The following is a 15,782-nucleotide window of genomic DNA, read 5'->3' on the forward strand; positions in this document are numbered from 1 at the left end:
CGTATCTGAGTGATGAAAATGAATGTGGCCCCAAGATCAACACGCAGCCATATTGGCAAAAAATCAATACTTTTTCCCTCTGTCTTGCATCGGTCCAGTAAGCTGTAACATATCAATCCATACGTCCGTGCAGTCTACACTAATCCTCCCTGTTTGTGTGTGTTGTGTGTGTGTGTGTGTGTGTGTGTGTGTGTGTGTGTGTGTGTGTGTGTGTGTGTGTGTGCGCGCGTGTGTGTGTGTGTGTATGTGTGTGAGCATGTGAGTGAAGAGAAAAATGCTGCATTGAACAAAAGCTGCCCAGTGTGTTTGAACTGCTCCATTAAAACAATCTTTGTTTTTGATACAGAGAAGGAGAAAAAGAGCAAGCTGACTGAACACAGACTGGATGTCAGTCTAAGATGGAGGGGTTTTTGTTGTTTTGTTTTGCTTTTCTTTAAATTCTGTTTCTCATTACTGTGCCGAGCCTCAAGCAGTGAGGGGAAAAAAAAAAAAAAAACCCCGAACCAGACCAACTGTGCCTGAGCCTAGGGGCCCCCAGGAGCCATGGGGGGTCCCTACTTTGATGGAGGCCTGAGCATCATTAGAACAGATAGCATGATGGGGTCAGAAGCACACTGATACCACTGCACAGCTTTTGCAAACTCCAGCAGCACACTCACTGACAAATACAGACGCCAAAATGTGTTTCCATCCAACTATTTCTGTGTGACTTGTAGTGTATCAAAATCTGAAAAATATCACAGATATACTTTCAAACTTGCTTACTGCAGGAGTCAAGAAAACATGTGCAGATGTTGACATGCTTCCAAACGAACTGACAGAGTTTTACTGCACCTAGATAGATAGACATTGAGAAAACAAAGTTAAAACGAATCCAAAAGAAACCACAAGAGCAGGACTTTAGAATATACGGTGATGGGTTAACAGAAAGCAGAAATTAATTATGTAACCCACTGCAGTTCTCTTTGAAAGTTCACCGTTCATGAAAAAATTCATGCGAGCTAACGCTTCCTTTATGGGCATAATAAAAATTATACTGTTGTACTTAAATTTTTTAATAAAGTGACTGAGAACATTTAGGGAGACTGGCATATGTTAATAAGACTGAGAGGAGCAGGCTGTCTAAACAGCATCGGGGAGGAGCAATACTGCTCTAAACCATCCCTGGTCCTCAAAGGTCAACCATATTTTTATAATAGCAAGCCCTATGGCCAAATCTAAATCTGTCCTCGGAATATGGAGGCCGCCCAGCGAGAAGGTGTGGAAGATAAAGTCTAATTCCTGCGTGAGGCATCGTTACGATGCCGTCTTTATAGGTGAGCGGGATAGAAAGATGGGACTTGTTATATGCTTCGTGTTTTATAGACTGGCTTTGAGTAAATTTCTTTCAAGTGAAGAAGTGCGGAAGCAGTAGTATTTGTTGGCTTCGTGTATATGTGAGGACTCAAACGATTCATATTTTTACAGGCCGGCATACTGTATATATTTTACATTTTCCACAAGACTATGGACCTTTAGCTGAAGAGTGGCTACAAGTAACAGTTATGGTTATAATGCTAAACTGCTATGACTGCAAAGTTTTTGCATTTAGCTGTAATGCTAAGCTATTGAAACAGAAGTGCAATTGGAGAAACGACATAAAGGGATGTAATACAGCAATATCAATATTCTAACATTAGCTGCCATAAACTGGTCATACCAGATGAAGTTTGTAGCAGAAAACCTGTACGGTGTGTATGTGCATTGCATTAAATAACAGTGTATCTCTGAATTCAACTCAGAGAATGGTTTATTTCTTTTATTTCTTTTCACTACTTGATCCTCGCAGCCGCAACCACCTGAACACTGTCTCAGGTCTCAGTCTCCCTCAGTTCCATGTCATGCAGTGATTTGATCAGGTCTAATGATGACGAGACATGAAAGCAATGCATACTTCATACTGCATGTTATTGTCTGCAGATATACTGCATTGTCCTCCACTTTTATGGAAGTATACAACACATAATTACTTTGGCCTCTTTTATTTATCCACTTTCTGCCTTAGGTTGAGTTGTCGTCTAGAGTAATAATGCTAATCAGTTATGTTTTTTAGCAAACAGCTGTGAAAGTAAATCACATTCCTTACAGTATGTTAATGAATATTATTACTGTTTGAGGCTTCAACAAGGCAGCAACAAAATTGTTTCACTACTTTTTCCTCATTTAATCATCTGCTAATCAGTAAATATGTATTCAATCAGACTGCGGGATAACATCAGAGGTAGATGACAGTTGGCTGTTTGATACCTGAGTTTTAGCTTCACTCCACTTATCTGAAGATTTCTCCAGCCTGCATGTGTGTGTCCGTGTGTGTGTGTTTATGTGAGAACGTATGTTGGGCGTTGATGTTGGGGCTGTAGGGATCTCTGATGGGTTGTCTGTGTGTCTGTATGTGTGTGTGTGTGTGTGTGTGTGTGTGTGCGTTCCCTGGCGGTGATGAGACCCTGTCTCTGACATGATGCTGCTCTGTTAAGGTCAAGCCCTACAGAATGTCAGGGATGATGACACGCACTGAAAGGTTTCATCTAATCCCTCCATTTCCCCTCTTTCCCCTCCGTCCCTCCAATCTGTCTCCCCCACCTTCCGTCTCCGGCCCGCTCACTCACAAGACAAGACAGACATATACCGGCCTTCACCTGGAGTCTGCATCAAGACTCTTTGTGGGTGTGTTTGTCTTTGTGTGTGTGTGTGTGTGTGTGTGTGTAAATAGCGTCAAGCCATGCCATCCCACTAGTAAGGCCAATTCAGAAATGCCTGAGGCCACTGTCTCTGTGTCTGTATGGTTGGCCTGGTCTTTACAACCCGCTGTCAAACATCTTTGCTTCAGTCTACAATGGCTGCACATTTACTGATACTTAGGTCATACTTGGTTGCTTTAATACAGTGCGACCTTCAGTGAATGCAACAGTAGAATAAGCAGCAATCATAAAGATTCCCAGCATGCATTTATTATATAATGATGTGTCAGACAGCTTTCTTTCACCATGATAAACAATTACGACGGCTTTGAAAAGTGTTTTATTCCTGATTTCTACTTTTATATTTCTATACATCAACATCATTAACGCATGCCAGAATCTTTGAGGTATTCAATTCAATTTTATTTATATAGCGCTATATCATAACAAAAGTTATCTCATGACACTTTTCATGCAGAGCAGTTCTAGATCGTACTCTTTATAATATTATTTACAGAGACCCAGCATTTCCACCATGAGCAAGCACTGAGCGGCGGTGGTGAGGAAAAAGTTCCTTTTAACAGTCAGAAACCTCGGGCAGACCCAAGCTCATTGGTAGACAGTCATCCACCATGACCGGTTGAGTTAAAGTTGCCTTTACATTTTTGTATTTAAGGCATTTAGCAGAATGAGCTATAAGTTCTATAAAAGACACGAATACAGTCCTTGTGCAAAGTGCATGAGTATTAGAGCTCTGCAGGAAGGCATGAGGAATCCCATGTGTTCAATCATCCCCATATCTGATCCCTTAAGATATGTTTGAATTAAGTTTAATTCCTCTTCTTTTCACCTTTACATAGAACACCTCTTGACAGTCTATGGTTGCATGTGAAAGCAAATCTAGTTCTGTTATTTCTAAATAGCGTCAAATGAATTCAATTAAGCTGCCATGAAAAAGAATGTTATTTACACCGTATGAGATTACCTGGACTTAATTTCCTGGGGTTTTAAATAATTGACAAACAGCATGTGCGTACTTAACTAAGCCTCGTATTATGCGCACAGTTGAACATGTCATCAGTTAATCTTAATGCTTTTTACTCCTGCATTTTCCCTCATTTTTCCGTCTTTCCCTCGCTCGGCTGCTCCATAGTTAACACTTATTAAATTAGCAGTCATCCAGTGATCAAACAACAACCCTTTTCCATCTAGCCAACTGAAAGACGGCAGAGGTCTCCTCAGCATCTGGTGAGATGCTTAGTTCGGTACAGATGAGCACCGAAGCCCTGCTAATTATGATATTACAATTCCAGTACTGTTTTGTGAAAGCACTACAGTTTGGATTTGTTTTTAACCCTGGTAAGCAAAGAAACATTGTTGGATTCAAGATGTCTTGCTTCCCTTGCACCTTCTCAAACTGTCATTTATCCTCTCACCTCTGTGGATTGGGTCTGGATCAGTAGAGGAATGGCGGAGATGGAGAGAGCAGAGGGAAGGGGGGAGGAATGAAGGATTATATAAAGAAGAAGCAGCACTTGACGGTAACTGGTTGAGATTAGCGCCTTAGGGGTACAGCAGTGGCTGTGATTTTGATACTGTGCCCCCAGCTAAACGCTGAAGGCCGCCTTGCCTAGAGGAGTCTGCCTTCACCCACAGGCAGTCAAAGATTGTTTTCTTACCAGCATCTCCTCCTCCTCCTCCTCCTCTGCCTCCTCCTCCTCCTCCACCCCACAGACACCTGTCATCTTCAATGTCAAAACTCACAGAAAGGAAAAGACAACGCAAAGAATAAACAAAAGAAACATGTTTTTTTAAAGGCACACTCTGCATACAGATGTGTGAGGGTGAGGCCCGGGCCTTCACCTGCAGCAGCCTGAGTCAAACGTGTTCAAAGTCATGACAAACGGAGCTCTGCTGGCTATTTAGGATGAAGTCTAAATAATAAAACTACTATGTTATTCTAGCACAGTTATAAGTGGGGATTAGTTATTAATTCAGCCCCAACAATAACTTAGATTTCACATATCTGAGTTCACAACATGTTTTTAATGTCAAACTATAATTATTGTCAACAAATAAAAACCAGAAGCATTTTTATATAAATTAAATTGTACTGAAAAGTAATACAAATCTAAGCAGGGCAGGAAATATTGTATGATAATGGATAAAGGCTTTTACCTTGATGAAGGTGCTGAAATCTTGGCTCTGCATTGGACCTAGTCAGTGCGCACAGCCTTATTTTCTCCATATTTAACAACATTCCTACATAAAATTATTCCAAATCAAAACTACCGGAGCAAAATTTCTGTGGGCAAAATGAGGTACTGACCTGCGGCTGACAATATATTAATATTTGGTTTATATTCAGTCCTCAGACATGATCAGTTTAGAGAGATAATCAGACTGAATTTCACTTCATGTAAAAATAAAATTTAGAATCAGAGATGGAGTCAGAGGTCTGGAGCCGGGCTATTGTGAATACTTTTTGTGGGGATTTTTCTTTTACCTTTTCTCTCCATAAAGACGATAAAAACAAGATCTAATTTGAACTCACGCTGGCTTAGCAAAAATTATTTTTATCGAATCAAGTGTGAACGACCTTTGCCGCCTTGAGGAAACAAAGCTACCTGAGGAGTAAGAAACAAAAAACCCATCCTGGTGTGAAGTGGCCCTTGTCGTCCATGTAGTTAAGCAGAAGCATGAGATGACGTGACACTGGCAGCCCTGCCAGGCGGTGTTGTTGCAGCCAATGGGGGGCAGAGGACACAACAGAGAGTAATGGCTGCTACATGCCATCAGCCTCACAGCGATAAAAACACACCGCCACGTTTCATCTGCTCTGTTTTTCTCTATTTTAATTCCTTCTGTTTGTTTGTTTGTTTGTCGACCTTGCCGTGTCAGCTGACCTTCCTCCATCCAGGACCCTGAAGAGAGGAGAAGGAAAAAAAACCCCAACAACAATGAGCAGGACGTTGACATTTCTGCACAGAGGAAGAACAAACAGCACATACAAAATGCCCCCCACTCCCCTCAAACAAATTTACTAAAAAAAAATATGTGTGTGTCTTGAACGTCCGAGGCTGTCCGGCTTGCGGCCACCATTGCCAAGGAAGTGTCATGGTGTCGTGACAACTTCAGCGACTGCGGTGCGATGGGTGACCCTCGGCCGGTGGAGGGGGGGCATTGAATCCTCCACCCACCCTGGATCCTGACAGATGTCATATACCTCCTCCATGGGCACCTTCTGTTTCCTGTTCACCTTTCTCCATCCTGCAGCGTTAGGGCTCCTGTCTCCACCTCGTCAAAGCACACACACATGCACACACACACACACACACACACACACACAGAGGGAGAGAGACAGACAGAGAAGGAGAGACATAAACTTGACCGATATAGGTTTTTAAACACCAATATTTTTGGATTGACACTGCTGATGGAGGATTTTCAACTGGAATAAATGCAAAGGTTGATGGTTTATCATCTGAATTAAATTCTTGATCATGCACCATCACACACACTAAAGCTTGAAGTTTCATTATTAAATGATACATCAGTTTAATTCTCGCCGTCTGTTGCACTGACTCTATTTATGCCTTTTGTTTAAATACTGTCTGTTTAACTTAAAATGGCAAATGAGCATCCTGCGTTCTCTGGCATTCGTATCGCCTTCTCAGAGGACATTTCCTGTTATTTACCAAAGGCTTTTCTCTGAGAACAGTTGGTATTTTAGTCTTAGCACTCCCCACTCAAAACCTGTTTGCACAGATTCTCCCAATCATCCTTCAGACCATAGTTTGACAGAAACACTTCAACAAAATGAGATTCTGCCTCGTTACATTGTCTTATACTGTTACATCAAAAGTGTCACCAGCCCACTCCATGAATAACAAGTCTAACAAACCAAAAAGCCTCATGATATTAGATTTCCATAAACCTTCTGCTGGCTGCCTCCTCGTAGGGATTGTGTATCATCCACTCAAAATGCTCTCCTAGATGGAAATGTGCAGACTAAATCTGATCATGGTGCTAGATAATGTTCACTTCTCACTCCTGAAACACAGACTTGGGTAGGAAACGGAGGGGATCCTGTGACTAACCCATCAATCACGCTGACGTTGTGCTCGAGTGATGGATATTCTAATTTCCCTTTTATATACAGGTGCACAGGATGGATGGATGACGATTAATGGACGGGCAAGGCTGTTCCCAGAAAACAAAGAAAGACGCAGCGTGGCCTGCGGCGTCACTTTGGAGGGCAGAGAGCTACATTTCTCTGTGTTTTGAAGATGATACCTTACATTTGGGACTTGATTTTCCTGTAAACACGTGAAGATGAAGTATACATCACCTGAGGTGACAAAGGTGTTGCTAACACAACAATTGTCTTCCCTCTAAGGGGACCTCCAACAGGTCCTGCAGTCACTTCTATGACAGCCCTCGACACCCTCACCTCGCCTCATTTTCACGCAACCTGTTTCACGCATTCTGTCATTGCTATCACCTCCATAATTATTCCTTAACTTTCACCCCACCTCAGACTGCTTGGATGGTAATTTATTTAAAAACATCATCCTTCCTCAGGCCAACTCTTCCAACACGCTCTGCTTATCTGTCAAACTCTTCAAAGTCAGAGTCGTGCCAAACATCCTTTTGAGGAGATCTTCTGACATATCGGCACTGCGGGCTTGAATCTCTGAAGATGTCTCCTCAACAATCTCTTTCCTTTCTTTCTCAAACACAACTTTCTTCTCTCTATGTTCTGCTTGTAAGCAAACACCTCTTATATATCAGCGCTTCCGTTTAACCGTTCGCGCCAAGCTGGAGGTTAAATGGTTTCACCCCATTAATTGGCCGAAGTCGTCGCTGACATGGAGGCAAACAAATGTCACAAATGTGAGTTCACTAAATTGAGTCATGTATGTTTCACTGCAATGATGGAACAAATATTTTGCACTCACTCTTGGTCTTTTTGTTGCAAACTATTCCCTCCTGTGATTTTTAGTTTTTTTTTTCCTTCACAGCTGACATTGAACATGGGCATTCATAAACCATCCAGTGCTTCAGACTTTTCATAAGACTTAACAATCCAGCCTGAGATCTCTCTTCTACCTCTGTCCTTCTCCCTCTCTCTCTATCTCACTTTATCTCTCGCTCTCCATCCCTCCCTCCCTGTCCGAAGCTGTCCTCCCAGCCATCTGTCATGTGATGTTTATGGGCCCTTTTGCTTTTGTGTCCTGATGACCACTGTCACAGAGAGCTACCCATTACCGATGCGGCCTGATGAACGATGTTACCCAGACGCATTGCTGACACCCCTGTGTCCTTGGCCGCAGAGACGCTGCCTCGCTAGCCAGCTCAGGCCAGTAAAGAATGAGGACAGGGGGGACCTGGGGGAGCTGGACTGAGGACCTGTCCGTCATCCTGCCGACAGGATGCTCATACCCCTCCCTTACTTCCCACCGCTGTCTTCCCTCTCCTCTTTATCCAGCCAATGGAAATATGGGGCTGGTCAGCTTGGCGATGGCGATGATGTTGTCATTAATCCTGAGGTGGTGAATAGTGCCCTTGCCTTTCACCTGAATATATATCTACATCTTAACAGACACAGTCAGGGACCCTCACTCCCCTCCAGAGGCCACAGAAGGTGCCCTAAAGGGTTAATGTAGGTAGAAAGAGATGATGAATGTTGTTGAGTGTGATTTTATCTGTCAAATAGAAATGTTAGTGCTTGTTTTGATGTTTTATTCAATACATTTATGTTGTGCAGCGAGCTAGAATAAAGTTTTACCATAGTGTGTTGATAGTGATAAATAAGTGGTTGTTATATGATTTTTTTTTATCATGCTCTTAAATCACATCTTGAACTTGACCACATCTAGTTTATCATCAGTATTGCCTGGTTTACAATGGTTTGATCTACTTACATGTACGTTTCCCACCGAGTCAGTGATTTGCAGGACAAAAGGTGTCTAGATGTGCAGGTTCAAACCAGGCTGAAACAGGTTACAGATGTCTAGTTTATATACAAGCATTGTTTGAACAGCGTCTGTTTTTTCCAACAACTCTGATATGCATCCAAGACCAGTGTTTCCCTTGTCAAAAATCAGGACCCCCTTTAAAGGGTCGCCAGAAAAATCTGAGAGGTCGTGAAATTATTGACAAGATGAAAAATAAAAAAAAGACATAAAAACAAAAACAAAATGTAAGGTCTTTCAACCGCGTCTTACGCAACGAACAAACTGTTTTTTCTGACTTATCTATAAGCTTTACCCTATATTGTAAAAATAATGACTCATTTTCAGGCCTGTAAAGATTATTGAGATGAAACAGTTTTAGGTTATGGTTGAACTGTTCAGACATATGCAGCCTGTGATGAGGGCCTACTAGAAGACATGTCGCTTCATTTTAAAGGTCCACGTGTCAAAAATGTTTGGAGTCGCTGACCTCAACATCCAAAAACCTTGCAGTTTTCAACTCAATTTAGCCTTCTTTTAATCCACAACTCACGACATCTTTCGACCCGCATATCACCAACTCAGTGCTTACTGAGTCACTTCATCACATCGTAAAGATCAACCTTTGTAAATTCTATGGGTTTGTCACAACAAAACAACAATAAAGACAATCCTCTTACAATAGTCTAACATAATGTGAGCAATCTGCTGGACAAAATAAAAATCTCTTTTAATCAGTAAGGCCTTCTCTCCTCTTGTGTCACCCCCTCCCGCCTCCCTCCCTCTCTGTCTCTTTCCGACTCTCTGTGAACGTCTTTACTGGCTGGTGAAGCCACTGATGAATTCTTAAGCAGATCACACTGATAATTGTATTTCATAACTGTCAGTTGTGCGAAGGCTGCCAGTGTGCCCAGGAGCTATTTGTGTCTCAGTATGTCCTCCACACCTTCCCCCACTCTGTCCAACCACCCCCCCCTCCCCCAATCGCCAGGGATGTGCTTACTGTCTCCGGCCCCGAATTACTCAATCAGAAGGACACATTTACGGATGACACCTTTATTACAATTAATCAGGGGAACTTGATTAAGAAAGTTATTCCTCCCCTTCACTGAGACTTACACAAGTGGTTCTGCTGCATATTGTAATTTATGTCCCACTGAGCTCTTGCGCCGCTGATAGACAGAAAAGCCGACAGATTGCCAGCCATACTGAGACACATGTGGACGTGTGAGGATGTGTGTGTGTGTATACGTGTGCGGCCCCCACGCACATCCACATATCCAGAAACACATGCACAGCCACAAACAAACACATTCCCCTATCATTCTGTCATGCACAACTCAGGTTTCGCAAAGAGTTTAATAAATGACTTTAATTGGCTGTAGAGATGTGCTCGCTAAAGGAGGCTTGAATATTCCATTTCCCTTTCTTCTTGTCTCCTTCTTTCACTCTCCCTCTCTTTAACACACACACACACACACATAGACAAACACATACACTTACACTCTCCTGAATGAAGCCATCTCTTTACCTTTACTCACAGTTCCTGGGTCTGCTGTGGCTAATTAGTCGAGTGGGGTTTTAGGTTTGGTAATTAGGCGGAGGTAGGAGTGACGGGGGCTCTGGGAGTTGGGGAGTTGAGGGGGTCTGACTGACTTGCAAAGAAAGAAACTGGACTGTCTGGATCCTGGCAGCACCAAGCAGCCAGCCAGTGTCCCTTAGGCTCTTGGCGGTAGACTACCATCCCACACTATGAGGGTGATGTCTTTGTTATGTGCCACATGTTCCAGTGAGGGGAAAACTGTGGAAATAGAGGGTTTAGTGAAAAAAATGAGAGAAAGAGACCTTTTGAGAATTTCATTTCATTTAAATGTTAAAGTACAACAATGAAAAGCACCACTATGCTGTTGTCCTGAATTGTCAATTTCAAGAAGTTTGATTTCAAGTTGTGACTTAAAAAAAAAAAAGTAAAATAATGATGAAAAAAAGGGAAATAATACATTTATGTGTTTATGTATTTAAGTGAGACTATTTAACCTTTGCTGAACAGGAGCACTGTGACAAATGAAGTCCAATCCTAATGGTCACTGCTATAACGTAGTGAAACAGTAGCACAGACTGACAAAGCAATGTCAGTTATTTTTAGCTTGCTAATATTAGCCAACATTAGCCACCATAAGCTAGTGGACATGCCTGAGAGTAAGGCTGCAGCAGTAAAACGTGTGTGAGTGTGTGTGTAAAATGAACAAAGGTGTGTTTTAATTCTCATGAGTTCAAAGTTTTTTCGAGAAAACCATCAATTTTGTAGCCTTTCTGAAGAGTTATTATAAAGTTGCATTAACTATGAAAAAAACATTCACAAGGCAATAAAAATCATACTCACAAATTAAAACCAGCACGTTCACCTTTTTTTTTCCATACTCTATGCAATCCATTTGATAATACTTGGTGTAATATATGCTCGGCATTTAAATAATTCACATTCACATCAGGTTAAAAAGGGTAAACTTTACCCTCCATTACTTCCATATACCTAACTATCTGAATTTAACTGGTGTGTTAATGACCCTTTCTGAGGAGAAGTACTGCAGTAACCCTTGACTAAAATGAGAGAGACACTTAGCATAATTCCTCAAATGAAGAAATGTTTCCGAAGTTTTACCATCAAACAAAAGTCAGTGAATGCTTTTGAAGACGTTCTCTATCTTTAATGTCTTGTTTACGCTTCACAGTTCCAGGTTGCTTCAATACGTTGCCAGTTAGCAGCCTCCGACTGCAACACAATCCAATTAAATAAAGAGTGTTGTCTCTCCAGGTTCCTGTGTTCTCTAATTGGGGCTGTGACTGCTCACTAATCAGCGGAGGTACAGGTAGGCCCTGGAGGACGCCGAGACAGGGCCTCTCCTGGTAATTGAAGAGATGCTAAACCTGGCCTCCTCCTCCTCACTGCGTAACATGGATGCACACAGTACTCAAGCATGCTAAATTCATCTAAACATCCATGTGCATCATCACATCTCTCACCTTCCATGTGGCTGGCATGTATGAGCTTGCTTTTACATCATAACGCCTGACACCTAACGATTACTGTTTGTTCTGTTGGTCAGATAAACTAAATCCCCCTGTTGCCAAGTGCTTGCTCATGGTAGGAATTGAGTCTTTGTAAATAGTATTATAAAGTGTACACTCTAAACCTGCTCTAGATAAAAATACCACAAGATAACTTCTGTTACAATTTGGCGCTATAAAAATAAAATTGAATAAAGTTTTTCAGTATTAAGTTATTAATTTAATTCAGACCAAGTCACTTGAATTTTAACTCTCGTGCCAACAGTTTGAACTGGTATAAAAGGCTAAAAGCTGTGTGTGTGAGTGTGTGGCAGGATGTACCACACCTCTACCTAAGTGAGTCATAATTTTATATTGTAAAGATTTTGATAAAAGAAGTGATAATACAAAGAAAAGGAAGTCTGACTTCAGAAATTACATGATTTCTAGACAGCATTCACTACCCAAGGAGTCTGCCCAATCATAGTTACAATATATCACATTAACAAAACCATTGCAATACTTTATCACAAGACGTTTAGTGGGTATAAGCAGGCTTGATAGATTTAAAGAAAATGTCTAGAGATATTTTTCTAAATTAACAATTTTGCTTGTTGTGTTTAATAATTTAAAGCATGATACATAAATATTTTCATACTTTAATACTCATGACAACAGTTTCTATTTGGATAACTACCCCTCATGAAAACACTGTGTATGTTGAAGATATTACAGGACTTGTTGGTAATCACTGTAATTAAATCTGAAAGTGACCACTGTCCATGCCAAAGACCATCAGTGTTGTTCTGACTTCCTACACTATGGATTCAAAATGGCCTTGGCCTGGTGTGTTTCTGATTTCCTGCACCGTCTGGTGAAGGTAGCAGCTTTGCATGCTGGGGTCACACCTGTAACGTATTTCACACTGGGTTATATTTTGAGTGGCCACCTGGATGAGGAAATAACATGTTCACAGTGCATGAACACTACAGCCCTCCCTGCCAGGTAGGAACAGGTGTTTGTTTTAGACTACATAAAGTACATTAATACAAAACATGGACAGCTTCAACATCTCATTTCTGCATCATACATTTTAAAAAATAAGGTTACTAAAATGTTTAATCCTCTGAGGACTTGACCCCTATTTGATCTTTTAAAGTTGTAATAAACACTCATCGTCAAAGTCATCATTTGAATGACGATGAAAATGTGGCTTTTATGCAGAAATGAGCTGCTGTGTGATTAAACTTCCCAACATGTTATGCGGTTTTGTTTCGTCTTTCCAAAACTAAATTAAATACAAAAAATGGAAATGAAAAAAAAAGTGTCAAGGGGCATTCAACAATACATTCACTACAAGTGATTCTGTGGAAAAGTAATGGCATTTTCTAGTCCAACTCCTGGTTAGCTGGACTAATTTTTTTTTTTATTATGTGCGGCTTCTGGGCACGTGAATGAAAAGATTGATTGTGTGAATGCTGTTTCTGTCAGCCACAAACAGGCAATGAAATACCAAGCACACCTGGAGCAGCACTCACTTTTGACAAGCACATACCAATGTAAGGCCCTATTACAAAAACAATGAAGTCTATCATAAAACATTTATGGTAGATAAAGTGTGCGAGAGTGCTAAAAGCAAGCACATTACGGCAGCAGGTCTAAAATAATTTCAGAGGTGGACTTGTACCAGAAGGTGGGCACACAAGATTAAGACACTGTAAAAAAATATTGTCTGGGTGAAATTACAGAAGCTACAGCTTCTGATTTTTAATCTGAATATTTGTGCAAAATTATCATCAATGCATAGTTATTCATTTTCAGATTTTGTTCATATTAGATCCACTCTTGCAAACGAGGGACTGCTAATTCCTCACATAAATAATAAAAATAATACCTTTATATTACATATAATCTCAAAAACTATAATGGCAAAAAAATAAAGTTTTTAATTAGCTTTATTCATCAAAAATATTGTGTAGCTTTATGTATAATGCTATATCAATCACCTTACAAAAATAAAGAACATATAGTCTCCATTAAAAATAATTTAATTACTACATTCAGCAGTTCACGTATGATTTTTAATGCATTAACAATCAGGTAAATCACAGCTTACTATTGCTAACGGAGGGTGGTGCCACATCCACCACCACCTTGCCCAGGTTCTTCCCAGCATACATGTAGTCCACGGCCCGGAAGACTGACTCCAAGCCTGTGAACCTGCCCTCCTGTGCCATTTCACCATGATCCACCTCACACACTAGCTTCCCCTTGGCAAACATCTGCACCATGCTACCCAGAGCTTCCCTGTAGTCACTGAGGAAGTGGGGCAGGAAGAAACCCCGAATGCTGGCCGACTTCTGGAGCAGCTTAACCGGTAGTGTTCCCCCTCTGAATGCTGGGATTCCTGATGCGGTCTGGTACCCTGAGATGAAGCCAATCACAATCAGCCGACCCTTATTGGCCAAATTGTTCACTGCGACGTCAAAGACACTGCCTCCGACTGACTCATACACCACATCTATGCCTTTCGGGTACTCTTTCCTCAGCGTCTTTGCCAGGTCTTCTGTGGTATAGTTGATTGGCCTGTCGCAGCCTATGGATTTTAGGAAGCCGGCTTTCTCGTTGGATGAACAGGTCCCAATCACATGACAACCGGCCTGTTTGGCAAACTGCACTGCAAACTGTCCTGTTCCTCCTGCGGCCGCCGTGACCAGCACCGTCTCACCTTTGACCAGGTCGCCCAGACGTTTCAAGGCGATGTGGGCTGTGGCACCGCTGACCAGGAGGGTGAGGAACTCTGGCTTGACCGCTGGGACAGGCACAGTTTCCTTGGCTGGCACCACCGTGTACTCAGCAAATGCACCGCTGCCGAAGTAGGCCACAGTGTCCCCGACGGTGTAACGGGAGCTGGCGCTAAGGCCGAGTCCAACAACATCACCAATACCCTCGAAACCGGCATCGAACGGGGGCTTCACAGAGGGGTCGTAACGACCTGCTGAGTAATTAATATCTGAGGCGTTGATTCCCACAAAACTGAAACACAGAGAAAAATTATTGTGGATTAAACAACTGTTACATGGTGAAGTTGTGCACAAAATGCACACATAACATTCACGTACAGAAACATTTATGTGGTCATTACAGTAAGCATATATTACATAAGTCCTGCCTGAAGGTCAGGACTTGAGGAAGTCTCAAGTCTTGTCTGAAGGTCAGGACTTCAGCTTCCTTTTCTAGATATGTCTGCACAGGGCACAAACACTCTGGTTTGTTTTTGGCAATGATTCCCTTTTTCTTTGGAAGAGAACAATCGTGCACTGACAGGGAAAGGTTTGTATCACAAAACACATTGTATGATGTCATGATTCATTGTCCTCAGCGACACCCACAACAAACTGCACTTTTTAAATCTTAGATAGTTGCTTCTTGTCTCGACACGAAGACGGCTGTTTTCATCTTACTTTGGTAACATGTTGGAAACAAATATGTGAGAAAGGAATGTATAAATAAATCATTTACAGTCTTTAAGAGCGGCACGCATGCTGCGCCTCATTACCGTGCATGTCACATGTGTACTTTGAGCTCGTAGATAAGGCTTGGTTTATAGATGGGTCACAGTGATACAACAAAACACCTTGATTTGACTACTTTACATCTATCTATGGAATCAGTTACAGATGCACCTAAAAATACTGAGCCATATGAGTTACAACAAATTAAAACAAGCTGACATGTGACAATAAAGTCATATGTTCAAACAAAAACCTTTGACAAGATGATGTTTAGCAATCTTAAATCTCCAACAAGCATTACAATATCATAAGATGATACACATCACTGATATGTGTGATGACAAATTCTACACTTTGAAAAAACACTATGAAATGTTACAGACTCAAAGCCTGTAGTTTTGATTTACAGCAAAACTGACAGTCAAATGTATGCTAATTATTTGTTTTCTTGTTAAATAATTATTAACAAATACATAAACGGACCAAACACTCATGATGGTTCCGTTAAAAAAATAAAAAAAATAAAAATAATAATAATATCATTT

General features: G+C 41.3%; 1 protein-coding gene across 1 annotated transcript in view; it reads right to left on the bottom strand.

The window, feature by feature from the left end:
* Positions 1-13,459: 13,459 nt before the first annotated feature.
* LOC104918402 (prostaglandin reductase-3) overlaps positions 13,460-15,782 on the bottom strand; it is a 4,264-nt gene continuing 1,941 nt past the window's right edge. Inside the window, exon 2 of the mRNA XM_010730147.3 lies at positions 13,460-14,758. Within this exon, the coding sequence (XP_010728449.3) occupies positions 13,828-14,758 (931 nt within the window). The 3' untranslated portion in view covers positions 13,460-13,827. The remainder of the gene's footprint in view (positions 14,759-15,782) is intronic.

Source organism: Larimichthys crocea, chromosome XIII (genome assembly GCF_000972845.2).
Source record: "Larimichthys crocea isolate SSNF chromosome XIII, L_crocea_2.0, whole genome shotgun sequence".
Classification (NCBI taxonomy): Eukaryota; Metazoa; Chordata; class Actinopteri; family Sciaenidae; genus Larimichthys; species Larimichthys crocea.